At 40.3% G+C, this 14,814-nt stretch overlaps 1 protein-coding gene across 1 annotated transcript in view; it reads right to left on the bottom strand.

Annotated features, from left to right (window-relative positions):
* The window catches only part of CDH8 (cadherin 8), a gene marked incomplete at both ends in the record, with an annotated part of 304,951 nt that overhangs the window by 124,299 nt on the left and 165,838 nt on the right, over nucleotides 1–14,814 (bottom strand). The window contains 2 exons of the mRNA XM_079759845.1: nucleotides 1,589–1,776; nucleotides 5,758–5,925. Of these exons, the coding sequence (XP_079615971.1) occupies nucleotides 1,589–1,776; nucleotides 5,758–5,925 (356 nt within the window). The remainder of the gene's footprint in view (nucleotides 1–1,588; nucleotides 1,777–5,757; nucleotides 5,926–14,814) is intronic.

Below are 14,814 nucleotides of genomic sequence, written 5' to 3'. Positions count from 1 at the left end.
ATGTATAAAGGTAGGGTTGCTCAAAAAGACAGTTGAAATAAATGCACCATTTTTCTCAAAATTGATCTTAAATTGTATTTTTTATTCAAAGGTGAATCCAGAACATGCCACTATCTCTTCAACAGGGGATTTTAAGAGCATGATCAGTGGATGGCAGATCCCTGTGCAATATAACATAGAATTACAGAGTACATTTGGAGCTATTTCAGTGTAATACTGATCAGGACAGAGGGAAAAATTCTGGGCTCCCAATGGTGTGGTTCACCATCTATCTTCTTATTTATGAACAAGCAAAACTATTTAAAAACTAGAGGCCCGGTGCACAAAATTCATGCATGGAGCGGGGGTCCCGCTCAGCCCAGCCTGCATCCTCTGGCAATCTGGGACCCCTCTCGTAATCCGGGACCGCTGGCTCCTAACCGCTGGCCTGCCTGCCTGCCTGCCTGATCGCCCCTAACCACTCTGCCTGCCTGCCCAATCATCCCTAACCACTTGCCTGCTTGCCTGAGTGCCCCTAACCACTCACCTGCCTGCCTCATCACCCCTAACCACTCTGCCTGCCTGCCTCATCCCCCCTACAATTCGCCTGCCTGCCTGATTGCCCCTAACCACTCGGCCTGCCTGGCTGATCACCCCTAACTGCTCGCCTGCCTCCCTGATTGCCCCTAACCTCCTCTGTCGGCCCCCGCCACAGTGGCTTTGTCCGGAAGGATGTCCGGAATGACGTCCAGAAGGTCGTTCAGCTGTCCAGTCTAATTAGCATATTATGCTTTTATTATTATAGATTAATTTGGACTATTTCATGAGAGAGATATGAAGGACAACATTAAATTAAATACCCATGATGAACCTGGCTGGTGGGGCTTAGTAGTTGAGCATTGACCTATGCACCAGGAGGTGATGGTTCGATTCCTGGTCAGGGCACATGCCCGGGTTGTGGGCTCAAACCCCAGTCCAGGGATGTGCAGGAGGCAGCCGATCAGTGATTCTCTCTCCTCGTTGATGTTTCTATCTTTCTATCCTCTCCCTTCCTCTCTGAAATCAACAAAAATATATTAAAAAGAAAGACTTCAGTGTGATTTGTGGAGACATACCAAGAAGCAGGAGGGAGAATATAGAGAAAGATTAAAAGCCATTGAACTTGCCAACTCTGTGGGCAAGTGAGGCTTCTTCCCACTGGAAATCCTCTTCGGAACCATAGACAATATGCCTCAAAATAATTTCTTCAAAGAATAAGAGCTGTCCCCCAATCTGCACCCCTCATTGCTTGAGGGTTGCCTTTCAAGTGTTGAGTTCCCTACAAATTCCTGCAGTTTTGGAAAAGGCAGTGTGATGTAGAGGGGAGAGATAAGGTGAGATTGGTGGCTAGCATCACCATGGTAACTCTTTCCCAGAGCTTTAGCTGATAATGCAAAGTGGGGCCAAGAGGTATGAGGTGTAAAATTAGCTCCACTTTTTCTGCAGTTAAAGAAGAGACACCTCTATCAGCTCTAAGACTTCACCAGAAAGTCCACCCAACTCCCGCAAACCCCAAAACTCAAGTTCCCAAGAGGTATTTTGAATGTGAACAAAATCTTCCTTAGCTTACCTTTCTTAGTCTTATAATGCCATCCTGGGCCTGGGCATCAGAGGTGATTTCAAAGAGTGCTGTTCCATCCCCATCAATGATGTCATACGATGACTGTGCATTTTCACCAATATCCTGATCATTGGCTTTTACCCTGCCTATGGCAGTGCCAAGAACCACATCTTCAGGTACGGAGAAGTGATACAGACCTTAGGAAAGAGGACAAACACTGAGCATCATGCAGATTCCATTCATTCAATCATTTAGCCAATATTTATTGGGCACCTCCTTTCTTCTGGGCACTCCTATAAATGCTACCACTACAATGTGGAAAAGATTTAAAAAATTACTTTTGTTGTGGAATGCACAATATTTTAAACGAGTCAGAGACAGAGTTCCCAGAAGTAGTGAGCTCTTGTTGAGACTCTTCTGAGATATGGAATTTATCCCCTCACATGTGCACCAAGTATGTAGTTGGAGCGGAGTTATAGCAGGATATTAGTGAATCTATGTGAATGTTCTTTCCAATGGACTGCACAAGCACATCGGCTGCCCGTGGGGCTATTCGTTGTTGCCCAACATAAAACAGTGAGCTAATTCCAGCACAGGAAGATGCAATGTGTAACACACAGAAAGTCACTTTTGAGGTTACCTCTGTATTTACAGACCCGCAGACCATTTTTGATAAAACCCAATTACTAAACTTCTGCTGTGCCCTGCAGCAAGCTGTGCCGACACATGAAACACTCCTCTTGTTACCCAAGTCCTTCCTCATTGCTCTGAACAACAGAAATCCTACTTCCCGAACTCTCCAGGCAAAATACAATTACAGTGTATGTTGCTTCTCCTGTGGGGGCAGTAAAACATGGCTAATTAGTGGCATCTTCATTCAAATCGCTTTAGCTGTTGCCTTCGTGTTCCTCCTTCTCTTTGGTGGAGGGGAAGCTTCTGGAAACGTAACCCCTGGCTATTAGCACTTCAGTGCATATGTGCCCTACATTTCATTGCCAACTCCTGCCTTTATTTGCCTGAGGGTTTTCTCTGGCTTTCAGAATTCACTGTGGCCCCTGCCTGTCAGACCAGAACTGGAGAGAATTAATGCCCCACAGAAGCAGCCCTCACACCACTCACCAGAGTTCCTATCCCAGCTTCCTCCCTTCTCTGGTAGGGTAACATTTCTACTTTTTTTTTTCTTTTGCTTGTTTATTTAATTTACAGTGTTCCAGAGTTTCCCCAGTGGGATAAGCTCCAGTCACCCACAGTGGTAGTTGGCTGGATAATGTGCATCTTTGGCTCCCTGTCTTTCTCACACGCATCCTCACTTCCCTCCTGGCATTTCTTGGCATCATCTCCAAGATAAACTACTTATAATCAAATTCTTGTCTCAGTGCCTGTTTCTGGGGAATCCAAACCCAGACAACCAGGAAGTTTTAGTCCCATTGCAACAAAAACAAGGGGAGAATAAACACTCAATGAACTATAAACCCAAAAGGAAAAATTACATCTGGAGAACATTACCTAATTGTGGTTTGAACTCAATCACTGGGTCCCTGGGATAAACTCAGGCTCATTTTACCCACTGTAACAAGATTAGTTCAGATGATGGGTAAGGGTTTCTTCTAACACAAACACCCTTTAATTTAACGACGACAGAAAGATGTCCCTTAGAATCATGAAATGATGGGACTGGGAAACAAAGTGTTTTCCTAATAGTTTTGCCATAAGGCACGCACTAAAAGTCATCCTGTTGAGCGTAAGTTTCCCAATTCTCTCATAATTGGTGCAATGATTCCATTTCCTTCAGACTTCTTATTCCAGGTAAGGTTTGAGATGCTCCATTCAGGAATAGTTATTAAGTAAATAAGGCAGCAAGGGACCTCACCTCGCTGCCTGTCCTTATGCAGAGAGCCTTGGGAAACCAAGCAAATGGAACAATTCTTTAGCCATCTCTCTTCTGTGCACTCCCATCATCTCCATCAGTGTGATCATGTTTAATGGTTATTACCTCTAAGAAAGTTATTAACACTTCTGAAACTCATCTGCCACCGCTGAAGTGAAACAATCCTTTTTGCAAGAAAGAAGAGTTGCATCTTAGAGCATTAACTCTAATGGCAACTGAAAAAGAAAGAAGAGGCTGGGGAAAGGATCGGAGAAATGGTATTTCTCCATTCCAATAACCTTGTTAAAGGGGGTTGCCTTGTTGTCTGATTTATGAATGATGTGAAATTTCTCAATGAAAATGCATCTTTAATGTTCCTTCTACCTTGGAATTTCTGAAGATAAATTCTCAAAGGTACCTCAACTGTGTCATTTGCAATCCCACCTCTGTCTCTCTCCCTGTCTTTCTCTCTGTCCTCTCATCGCTCTCTTTCTTCAAAAACTGGTTCTCCTATGGCAGTGGTCAGCAAACTCATTAGCCAACAGAGCCAAATATCAACAGTACAACGATTGAAATTTCTTTTGAGAGCCAAATTTTTTAAACTTAAACTTCTTCTAATGCCACTTCAAAATAGACTCGCCCAGGCCGTGGTATTTTGTGAAAGAGCCACACTCAAGGGGCTCTTGTGGCTCACGAGCCACAGTTTGCCAACCACGGTCCTATGGTATTTACTATCCCAGCAAAATGTACCAGCATGCATCTAATAGTCTTTCATGTCAGAAATATAATTCACCTCCTCAACTAAAAATGCAATCCATCTTTAGATTTTTGTTATCATAACCTCTCAAATATCTATTGCAACTATGCACTCTTCTCCACTTCCACTGAGACCACCCTGGCTTGCCAAGGCTAGCATCACTTTTGACATGAACGACTACAACCACCTGTTAACGGGCTGCACTGGGTGTAAGACAATGGGCAAAGGCCAGCTTTCATTGTCTCTGATTTCCCTGAAATCAAATCCTATTACTCAAACTACCACTTAAAATCTTTTCTCTCATTTTTTTCAACTTAATTTTTTTAAAAAATATATATTTTTATGGATTTCAGAGAGGAAGGGAAAGGGAGAGAGAGATAGAAACATTGAAAGAGAGAATCATTGATCAGCTGCCTCCTGCACACCACCTACTGGGAAACAAGGCCACAACCTGGGCATGTGCCCTGGCCAGGAATCGAACCATGACCTACTGGTTCACAGGTCACTGCTCAACCACTGAGCAACACTGGCTGGGCTCAACTTTAAATCTTTTAATGCTTCCCAGTGCTGTTAGGATAAAAGTCATGGTACTTAGAATGGACTACAAATCCAATACGTCTAACTCTTGCCTAACCTAACTCTCCAGCTTCTGTGCTTCCCTTGCTGTGAAATTCTATCCATTCCCATCCAAGGCCCTACTCCCTTCTTCTACAGGATGTTTGGACAGCCTTTTCCTCTAGGTGCGATGCCCATCTCCCAATCTCTTGGTTTGACCTTGTCTCAGCTAATTCCTAATCATCATTCATCCCTCAACTCAAGAGTCTCTATGCCAGAAAGACCTTCCCCAATCATCTCTCTAGTTCCAGTTACTTTGACAAATACTCAAAAGAAAAGGGGTTCAATGAGAGTACAAGAATGTTGTCAAATGATGACGGTCTCCCTGATTCATTGATGGTGGCTGCCTAGAAGGCTGTGGAGAGGTTTCTGAGGCCGACCATGTCCTTAGCAGGGAAGAGTCCAGTCAGTGATCATTGATGTTCCCACAGCTGAGGAAAAGTATATATTTTGCAGCAAATGTATATGCCTTTTTCACCTCAGATGCTAAAGATTTAGTTTATTTTATATGATAAGTAGGACTATTGATAGAACAATATCGGCGGTGCATTTAATCACTCCATCAAAATTTCTTAATGGAAGGAACCATGGAATAGAGAAATACCCTCACATATTGCAGTTTCAGCTCCACGACTTTAACTACATACTCAATATTTGGAAATTATTTCAATTTATTTAAACTTTGTAAAATGAGGGTTCATTTAGTACCAAATGACAAGAGGGTTGCTTGTTTTGTGTATATAAGTGAATTGCCATACCTTGTATATAATCCACACTAAGTGATGGCAATTGGCTTTTTGGATGTTTATAATATAAATTTGAATTTTATAGTACAATTATAGTATATATTAATTATAATATAAATAATGGAAATTATAATACAAATTTGAATGACAACATCATACTTAGATTCTCATCCAGTGCAGGAAATTCACTTACTCTGGGCAAATTTTGGAGGATTGTCATTAACATCAGTAAGAGTCACCGTCAGTGTTGTGGTCCCAGACAGGCCCCCGGAGTGTCCACCCATATCTTTGGCTTGGATGACGACCAGGTACTCCTCCTTGGCTTCTCTGTCCATGTTGGGAAGGGCAGTTTTTATAATTGCTGATGGAGAGAGAAATGAGAGAATGACTTTCAGACAGACAGCTCATTCAAAAATAAATGTATGAATCCCTCTCTCTCTCTTTTTCTCTCTCTCTCTCACACATACACACACACACACACACACACACACACACACACACACACACACACCACAAATACATAAACACATACAAGTCCCCGCTCACACAATTTTCAGTTTTCTTTTGACATTTCACTGGTGTGTGTTTGTGATGCCAACACTAAGAAAGATTAGACTCATAGACAGCAGTAGATAACTTGCAAAAATCCATTTTATCACGTCTTTTTTAAAACTTGCAAAAATATACATTCCAAAGTAAACTGAATGGCATACTCTTGCCTACCAAATTAAAGTATAAATCATAACACAGCCTCATCTACCCAGGGAAACCCTGGAAGTAAAAGAATCCTACAATTTATCACAGGCTCCAATTCCCCTACAAGAGGAGTAAATACACAAATAGCTTGAAGGCTCTGAGGTCAAAGATAAATTATTCTGAAGCTCACAAATACATTTGAAATGAAAGAAGTAAATGCATTTTTGGAATCAACTCAGATGAATAAGATACCAATCAGAATTAACATAGGCAAGTGTCTAAATCCCAAGGTACTATTTGTTCAATACATTTATACTTTAATTGTTTACTTACACCTTCTCTATTGTAAAATAAATAAATACTTAAGAAAAACAGAAAGATAATGAAAACAGGGTAAAACATAAAATCATATAGAATAACCTAAAATCATGAGTGCTAAAATATCAGTGTTTTTTCTTCTGATTTATTTTCAGGGTTTTATCTATCTGCCTCTTTGTCAAATGTACTAGTAATTTAATTTTCTTGTTAAAGATTCAACATTTGCATAGGTCCTGAACTTATTTTGAAAATCTGTATTTAGTCCTCTCTCTACCCTTATAATTCTTTTCCTAGATAAGCATATGTGTATAACTCTAAAGCCATTACTTGAATATGAATACAAATGTGCATATGTATATAAACATTTAACCACAAATCTGATCATGATATAGGCATTTATTCACACAATGGATGTCTTTGAAATATTTTCTTTTAAATATATTTTTATTGATTTCAGAGAGGAAGAAAGAGGGAGAGAGAAACATCAATGATGAGAGAGAATCATTGATTGGCTGCCTCCTGCATGCTCACAATGGGGATCAAGCCAGCAATCCAGGCATGTGCCTGACCAGGAATCGAACCATGACCTGGTTCATAGGTCAATGCTCAACCACTGAGCCATGCTGGCCAGGCTGATATATTTTCTTGTTAGCACATAGAAGTTTAACTTACTACTTCTTATAGGTGCATCATTGTTCATTTATGAGTGTACTATGGGTAACTTAGTCCCATATTAAGTGATATTGCAGTTATTTCCATTTCAAAGAATAGTCATCTATCTTACTATAAGAATGTTATATTTTTTCTGTGCCCTGCATTTTTACTGAAGTCTATATCATAGGATTCCCCTCCCCATATTGCTAAAACCCCATAAGAAAAATGATCATGATTAGCCTAGTATATTCCTATTGAATGGATATGTGTTGTACCTCTGGCCCAAATGAAAGAGAACTGTTCAGATTAAAGAGAATTCCCCTTTACTTCTAACCCAGGGACATCATAGAGGTTCAGTTCAAACTGAGGATGAGCCACACTCTTACACATGCTTCAAGTTGTAATTCTGTTTTGTTTTGTTTTGTTTGTTACTGTTGTTTTAATTAAACTCCTATAGTCAAATTAAATAATCTGTCTGTAAAAGGTTTGTGAGAAGTTCAAGTCCCTGCATCATTTGAGTAGCTGGTAAGGCCCAAGAGTATTCTGGGAAATCTAATCCACCCAAGCAGTGGGCAGGCTCGGGGAAGAGCTGAGTTCTTATGTATTTTATTTGACCTTGACATAACTTTCATATGAAAGCCTCCCATCCGGGGAGCACTCAATTGGATATCTATGCTTATTTGAAAACATTGATGGTAACATAATAATATCTTTCATTACAATTGTTTGTCTCAGGATTTTTTTTTTTCAGGCAGACAGCTCATTCAAAAATAAATGTATGAATATCTCATATCATTCTATAACTCAATACATCACACTTCTAGGGTTATAAACCAAAACAGAAAGAAAAGGAAAAAAAAGGAAATATAGCCATTGCTCAGACTTAGGTCACTATGCCTTGATTGTCCCTCTTAGCCTGGCCACTCCATGGTCAATAGTTTATTTGTTAAACTCTCCTCAACCACTCCATTCCTGCCAGAAACCTCTAGGACAGTGGTTCTCAACCTTCCTAATGCCGCAACCCTTTGATACAGCTCCTCATGTTGTGGTAACCCCCAACCATAAAATTATTTTCGTTGCTACTTCATAAATATCTGTGTTTTCCAATGGTCTTAGGCTCTACAGTAGTGGTTCTCAATCTGTGGGTCGCGACCCACAGGTTGAGAACCACTGTCAGGGGTCGCCTAAGACCATCGGAAAAGACAGATATTTACATTACGATTCATTAACAGTAGCAAAATTACAGTTATGAAGTAGCAATGAAGATAATTTTATGGTTGGGGGTCACCACAACATGAGGATCTGTATTAAAGGGTCGCGGCATTAGGAAGGTTGAGCACCACTGCTCCAAGATATGGTTAGAATACCTGTTCCTTACCTAAGTGTCAAACGTGGTTCCAGCATGCCATTGTCACACAGACATCTACTGGTAAAACGTATGTCAATGAATAGCATACGGCTGTCCCAAACAAGCCATTCTTACACAGACAGCTACAGGTGAAAAGTACGTCAATGAATAGCCTATGGGCTGTCCCAAGCATGCCATTCTTATACAGACATCTACAGGCAAAATGTATGTCAATGAATAACATACGGCTGTCCCAAGCATGCCATCCTCACATGGATATCTACAGTTACAAAGTATGTCAATGAATAACATATGCTGTCCCAAGGATCGCTCCTCATCTGTAAAACTGAGAAGACTACCTATTCACTTAGATTGTTGCTCAAAATGACCCCGCTGGCAAGCTGCACATCTGGGAGACTTCACGCTTCCTCTTTGCTTCTGCAACATCGGGAGGAGTTTTCCTGATTTCTGAGGCAAGCAGGAGCCGCTCCGAGGGTTCGTGAGGGCATGCGGCACATATAATTGCCTTCAGGACAAACTGTATAATAAACAGCGCTTGCTCTGTCTGAGGCCCCGCCCCCCTCCATCTCTAGTCTCAACCTCACAAGTAGCAGTAACTCATTAGAAAACCCAAGACTGAATTTCTGGAACACTCTTCTACCACTTGGTGGCTGTAAAGGCAGGCTAGGAAAAACACACAAGTGCCCTTTGCTCTCCTATTTGTTCTCCATTGGGTTGGGACGTGTTAACATTTTTTAAAAATTCCTATTCAAAAGGCAAATCAATCCACTTGCATAAATATTGCAAGATATTGACAAACTCCTAAAATATAAATTTAAAAACTGCCTGGAAAATGTCCTTCTGCTTCTCCTTAAATTATTTGCTTTGGTTCACATATTACCCCAAGCCCGAGGAGCCTCAGGCTGTGTTTTCTGTGGGTGAGAGAACTTACATATTTATACATACATAAACATACATACATATATATGTTGTTTGGTATTACATACCAGCCAACAAAGAGCAGAAAATACAGTGATCAGACTGTTTTTCCTCTAAGATTTGAGAAATAAAAAAATTTGTCCCGTGAATACGCCCCCCCCAAAATGGCTAAAATGTTCAATTAAGAAGTGTTTTTATCCATTTTCAACTTTGATTTTTAAAAGGTAGATAGGAACTCCCTATATACTCTTTTCACCAGTATAAACAAATTTAAAACACCTTGTGATGGTGCTAATTTTATATTTTCAATTTTCAATTTATAGGTTTGAGAGACACACATTGGTTTGTTGTTCCACTTATTTATACATTCATTGGTTGATTCTTTAATGTACCATGACCGGGGATTGAATCTGCAACCTTAGCATATCAGAACAATGCTCTAACAACTGAGCTACCCGTCCAGGGCATGGTGGTGCTAATTTTAAATAGCTTCCCATTGCCCAAAATATGAATGGTGTCTCCTTCTGTCACAGTCATGCTCAACCCCACCTGCCTATGTCTCCCACATGCTTATGATCACACGTTCTCAATGCCCAGAAATCCTACATAATAAAAGGGTAATGTGTAAATTACCATCACTCCGCTATGCCCACGATTGGGCCAGCGGGAGGTGCAGGGGGCGGGACTCGGGGTGGCCGATTGGGCTGGCAGGACGCTGAGCTCGCGTCGCCAGTGGCGGCGCGAGCTCAGGATCTGCGCCATGGCTGCGCCGGAGGCTTTTGAAAGGTCTGGTGCACCAGCGGACAGACAGCCAGCTCCCGCGCGATCGAAAGCGGGGAGCTGTGTGTCCGCTCCAGCACCAGCGGACCCCCTGCCATCAAAAGTAGGGAGCAGGCTGCTAGCAGTGTCCGCGGAGCGTGCTAGGCTTTGCGGGGCAGTGGATATGGCCTGGATGGCAGGTTAGGCCTAGGGGACCCTACACGTGCATGATTTAATCATGCACTGGGCCTCTAGTGTGTTCATAAACTTAAAGGTAATGTTGAAACTCCCATTACACCAACTTGGCAACAGATTCAGGTGTTCAATTTATGGCCATCAGCGTGACAACATTCTTTCTTCTGGGACAGTTAGTAAAACCCCTTGATGTAGGTATTTGTTAAATAACCTCACAAAAAATAAAACCAACTTCCTTTTTTCCAATGAAAATTTCAGGATTATGACTTGGAGTTGATCCGATGAAAAATATCACCCCTGGAATCTCTGACTTTTGTAACTTTCCAACTCAGCAATTGTTCTAGGGTTTAGACTTAGAGCCCCTTCACTAGTCCCCCTTGAGTAAATCAGAGAACATCCTGGGGACACACCCTTTCCTTGAAAACGGAGGCACTAATGTGTTGAGAAGGAAACACAAACACACACAATTGGTGTTCAGGAGGATGAGCAGGTCCCGCTGGATCCTCAATAACATTAAGTGCAGATTCAATTCAGACAAGAAATGTAAACAAATACATTTTAGAAGTTTTTCCCTGGAACTTAATTTTGAAAATCGAATCAGAAAAAAAATCAATTAATGAAAACAGTCCACCCTCCATGAATTTAATTCAATGCAGGTATTGAAACTGGCACTGGGGAGCAGGAATGGGAAGGTATGGGAATAGAGATGAACCCTGGTAGGAGGATTAAAACAGGGAAGGGGGACCATCTTGCTCTGAAACTGGCATTCACTACCCTCCAGTGAACACACTGACTGTGAGTATAGCTATGAATTAGATTGATGGGTGATGCTTGATGATAGGATGGATGGATAGATAGATAGATAGATAGATAGATAGATAGATAGATAGATAGATAGATAGTAGATAGATATACATAGATATAGATAGTAGACGATAGATAGACAGATAGATATAGATAGATAGATGGTAGGTGGGTGATAGAAGATCTGCATTTGGAGAAATTAATTTCCTCCTATATTTCTGGTGCTTCATTCTCCAGTACTTAAAAGACATGGTCTTATCCTAAATGTGTTCAATCAAACGGAGATTTCTCTGGTTCGGCACTTGAAGAATTTAAATCCTTGACCGGCCTAAATTCTTCTCTGTGCTAAGCAGCTGCTCCTCGTGCCTCATCATTCAGAGAGTACTTCTGATTAGGATCCAGTCTCAGACATCTCAAAAATTTAAAACGTGTGTGTGTGCGCGTGTATGTTTTCTTCCCATTGTCTTCGGCGTTATCATTTGGGAAGCATTCTGTATCCGTCAGGAAGACTTCTTTTTATAATTTCTGTGCTATCAGAGATTGAGAGGCTGCCTGAGAAAGGCAAGGAGATGCTGATTAACTCCTTTGTCATCGTGAAGGCTGATTACTGTAATTCAGTCTTTGTGGGCCCCCCAGATTGTGCCGCTCAAAGATTGCAGTCGATCTGAAATGCCGTGCTCGACTCCTCTTTTGAATGCGACTTGTTGAGCACGTTATCCTGGTTATGAAACCACTAGCTTTGTCATTCCCCGAAACTCTTGCCATTTCAATGTGCGATTGTTATCTTACTATCTGTAAAAGGGGGGCTTTGATGATAAGATTAAGTGGCACAAACTCACTTAGCAGTAAGTCTTTTGGGGGGGAGGGGAGTCACAGACTGCACCCATGCTTTCTGCAATCATGGGATCTGTGCCACATGCCGCCCGTGATGAGGGTAAAGGATATATACCCAGAGCTGCCTCAACACATGCCCACATTATCACTGAAGAATAGCTTCGGTATAATCACTTCAATCATGCCCAACCTGCACGAATGTGTCACAAAGGAGAAAGTGACACATGAGAAAACTTCGCCTCCACAGGGTACAAAATCTCCTGCGTCTCCCTTTCTTCGTGACTAGAACTATGAATTAGCGAGATGGGTGGTGATTGATGATAGACAGATAGATAGACCAAAAATCAGACAGACAGACAGGAAGATACATAGATATAGATGGGTGATAAAATAGTCGCTATTTGGAGAAACTAAATTTCTTATCTATTTCTGGTTCTTTTGTAAAACAGAACAATATAACTGGAAAGCTAACTGAGTAAATGTATCAGTAATCAAAGGGTTATTTATAGACTTTGACTTTATACTTTTAAAATCAGAACTTATTCCAAGAAAATTTAAAATTTTCCTTTCTCACTTTTTTTTAAGAGTGTGTTCACTTTTTGTATGATATTTTGTAAAGGCAACCAATTTAAATGATTTAAATATGTAGCAAGGCAAATATTAACTTAATGGTTAAGGTTATATAGATTAAAAGTATACATTATTAAGGAGATGTTTAAAATTGTGTTAAAAATGTCTGTAGCAACAAAAAAATGCTGATAACAATTTCTAAATTTTATTTAAAAAGAATGTTTGCCATAATTATTTTATATTATAATGTGCTTATAAAAAATTGGCAAGAATATACATAAAGATAACGTGATTTGGTTTTGTAAAGGGATAGAAGGTCCTCTGCTTCCCACAATAAATTTCCCTGAACTCTTTAATGGGAATCGGAGGACTGTACCTGCTAGAAAAAGGGCTCTGGGGTGAGATATATGAGAACTTATTTCGGTAGGAGTGCTACCAGCCATGTGATCTTGGGCAGATCACTGAAACTCACTGAAGCTCACAAATCTCTTGTGTAAAATGCTATTAACTGCTAAACAAGAGTTTCAGTTTGGTATTATTACATGTGAGATAAAAATCCAAATGTGTTACTTTATATACATACAGATATTATTACATATAGATATAGGTACATACACAGAGATATATAAGTATATACATATTTTATATTTATATTTCAAAGTATATTCATACATCAGACATATATTTATACCTAACTTTGTATTTACATGTTATAAATATATACCTATCTATACATATTTTTATAAATAAAATTTAGGTATTAATTCCATGTAATAATAATCAAAATACACTCATTTTAATAAAAATTAGTAACAAAGTTTATGTACTATGATGCTAAAAAATATGAACATCCCTCACCAATTTCAGAATGATATGCCTCCTCAGTGATTTCCAGGCAACAAAAAAAATTGCATCCAAATATCTACATAATTTGTGCCCAATTGATCTTTTACCACAACATTCTACACAACATATGGCTTTTAAAAAATGGATATATAATGGACATATAGCATTGTCTTAGTTTCAGCTGTACACCAAATGATTTGATGTTTGCATGTACACTCAATGCTCACCACAATAAGATATTTACCTTTCTTCAAACGTTCCTCATACTTTGGTGCCTGCACAACGTTGTGGAGAGTCAGCCCAGACCACCCTCAGCCTTCACTCGGCCTCTTAGAACTCCATTCATGTTTTCAGGTCCAGCTGTGATGTTGCAGAGACAAGGAAGCCCTCCCAGGTAGAACTAATGACTCTCTTCCTTCCCATCTTTGTGCATCTTTGCTAGGACCTGCCTCATGGCATTTACCTTTATGTCTTTTCTCCATTTCACCACGTCCTCTATGATTTCAACCTGTCCTGAGAGTAAAGTACTGTGGGCAGGAACCATATCTTATTCATCTTCCGATGCCCAGAACCAAATATAATCTCTGGCACATAATGGGTACTCAACCAATGTAGTAGAGAATAAAATAATACCAAGGAAAAGAATGGAGGTAGGAGGGATGAAGGAGGGAAAAGAAAGGCATAAAAAATGGTAACAGAGTTTTTCCTAGCTGCCATGGGGACTCAGTATTGGAGTATGCAAACATAGGATAAATGTCAGTAATTGTCATGTCTATGGGGTACAGAGATCTTTAGATACAAATATAACATAACAGAGCCACCAAGTGGGGAGGAGGGTATCAAGATTTGAACCTAAGTCTTGCAACCTTCAAGGCTCAAAAAATGCCCAGGGCTATTGCAAACCATCTCATGAGTCACATCTTAAGGCCATGCCAGTTTGCCAGAGGAAGGTCATAAGGTCATGACACGTCAGTGAATGCCAGCGAGCTGAGTATGTTTTGTAGATTAAAGAACCAGGGGTTCTCCCTGTTTCTCTAGATATTTTGCCCACTTCATAATTGACATTTGAGTTGTTTACTAAGTGCCTCAGTATATGTTTATGGTTTAGTGTTCTAATATTTCAGATAATCTCAGGATGTGCGATTGTTATATTGCTATCTGTAAAAGGGGGGCTTTGTTGATTACTAAAAAAAAGGGGGAGGGGTAATGCTGATGAACTATGTATCCTAGTAACATTTCATGAATTTAATTAATTGAAGGTGAATTCATGAAAAAACAATTGCTTTC

The sequence above is a fragment of the Cnephaeus nilssonii genome (genome assembly GCF_951640355.1).
Source record: "Cnephaeus nilssonii genome assembly, chromosome: 20".
Lineage (NCBI taxonomy): Eukaryota > Metazoa > Chordata > Mammalia > Chiroptera > Vespertilionidae > Cnephaeus > Cnephaeus nilssonii.
The sequence above is the reverse complement of the archived record's forward strand: the minus strand, read 5'-3'. Positions and strand labels throughout refer to the sequence as shown.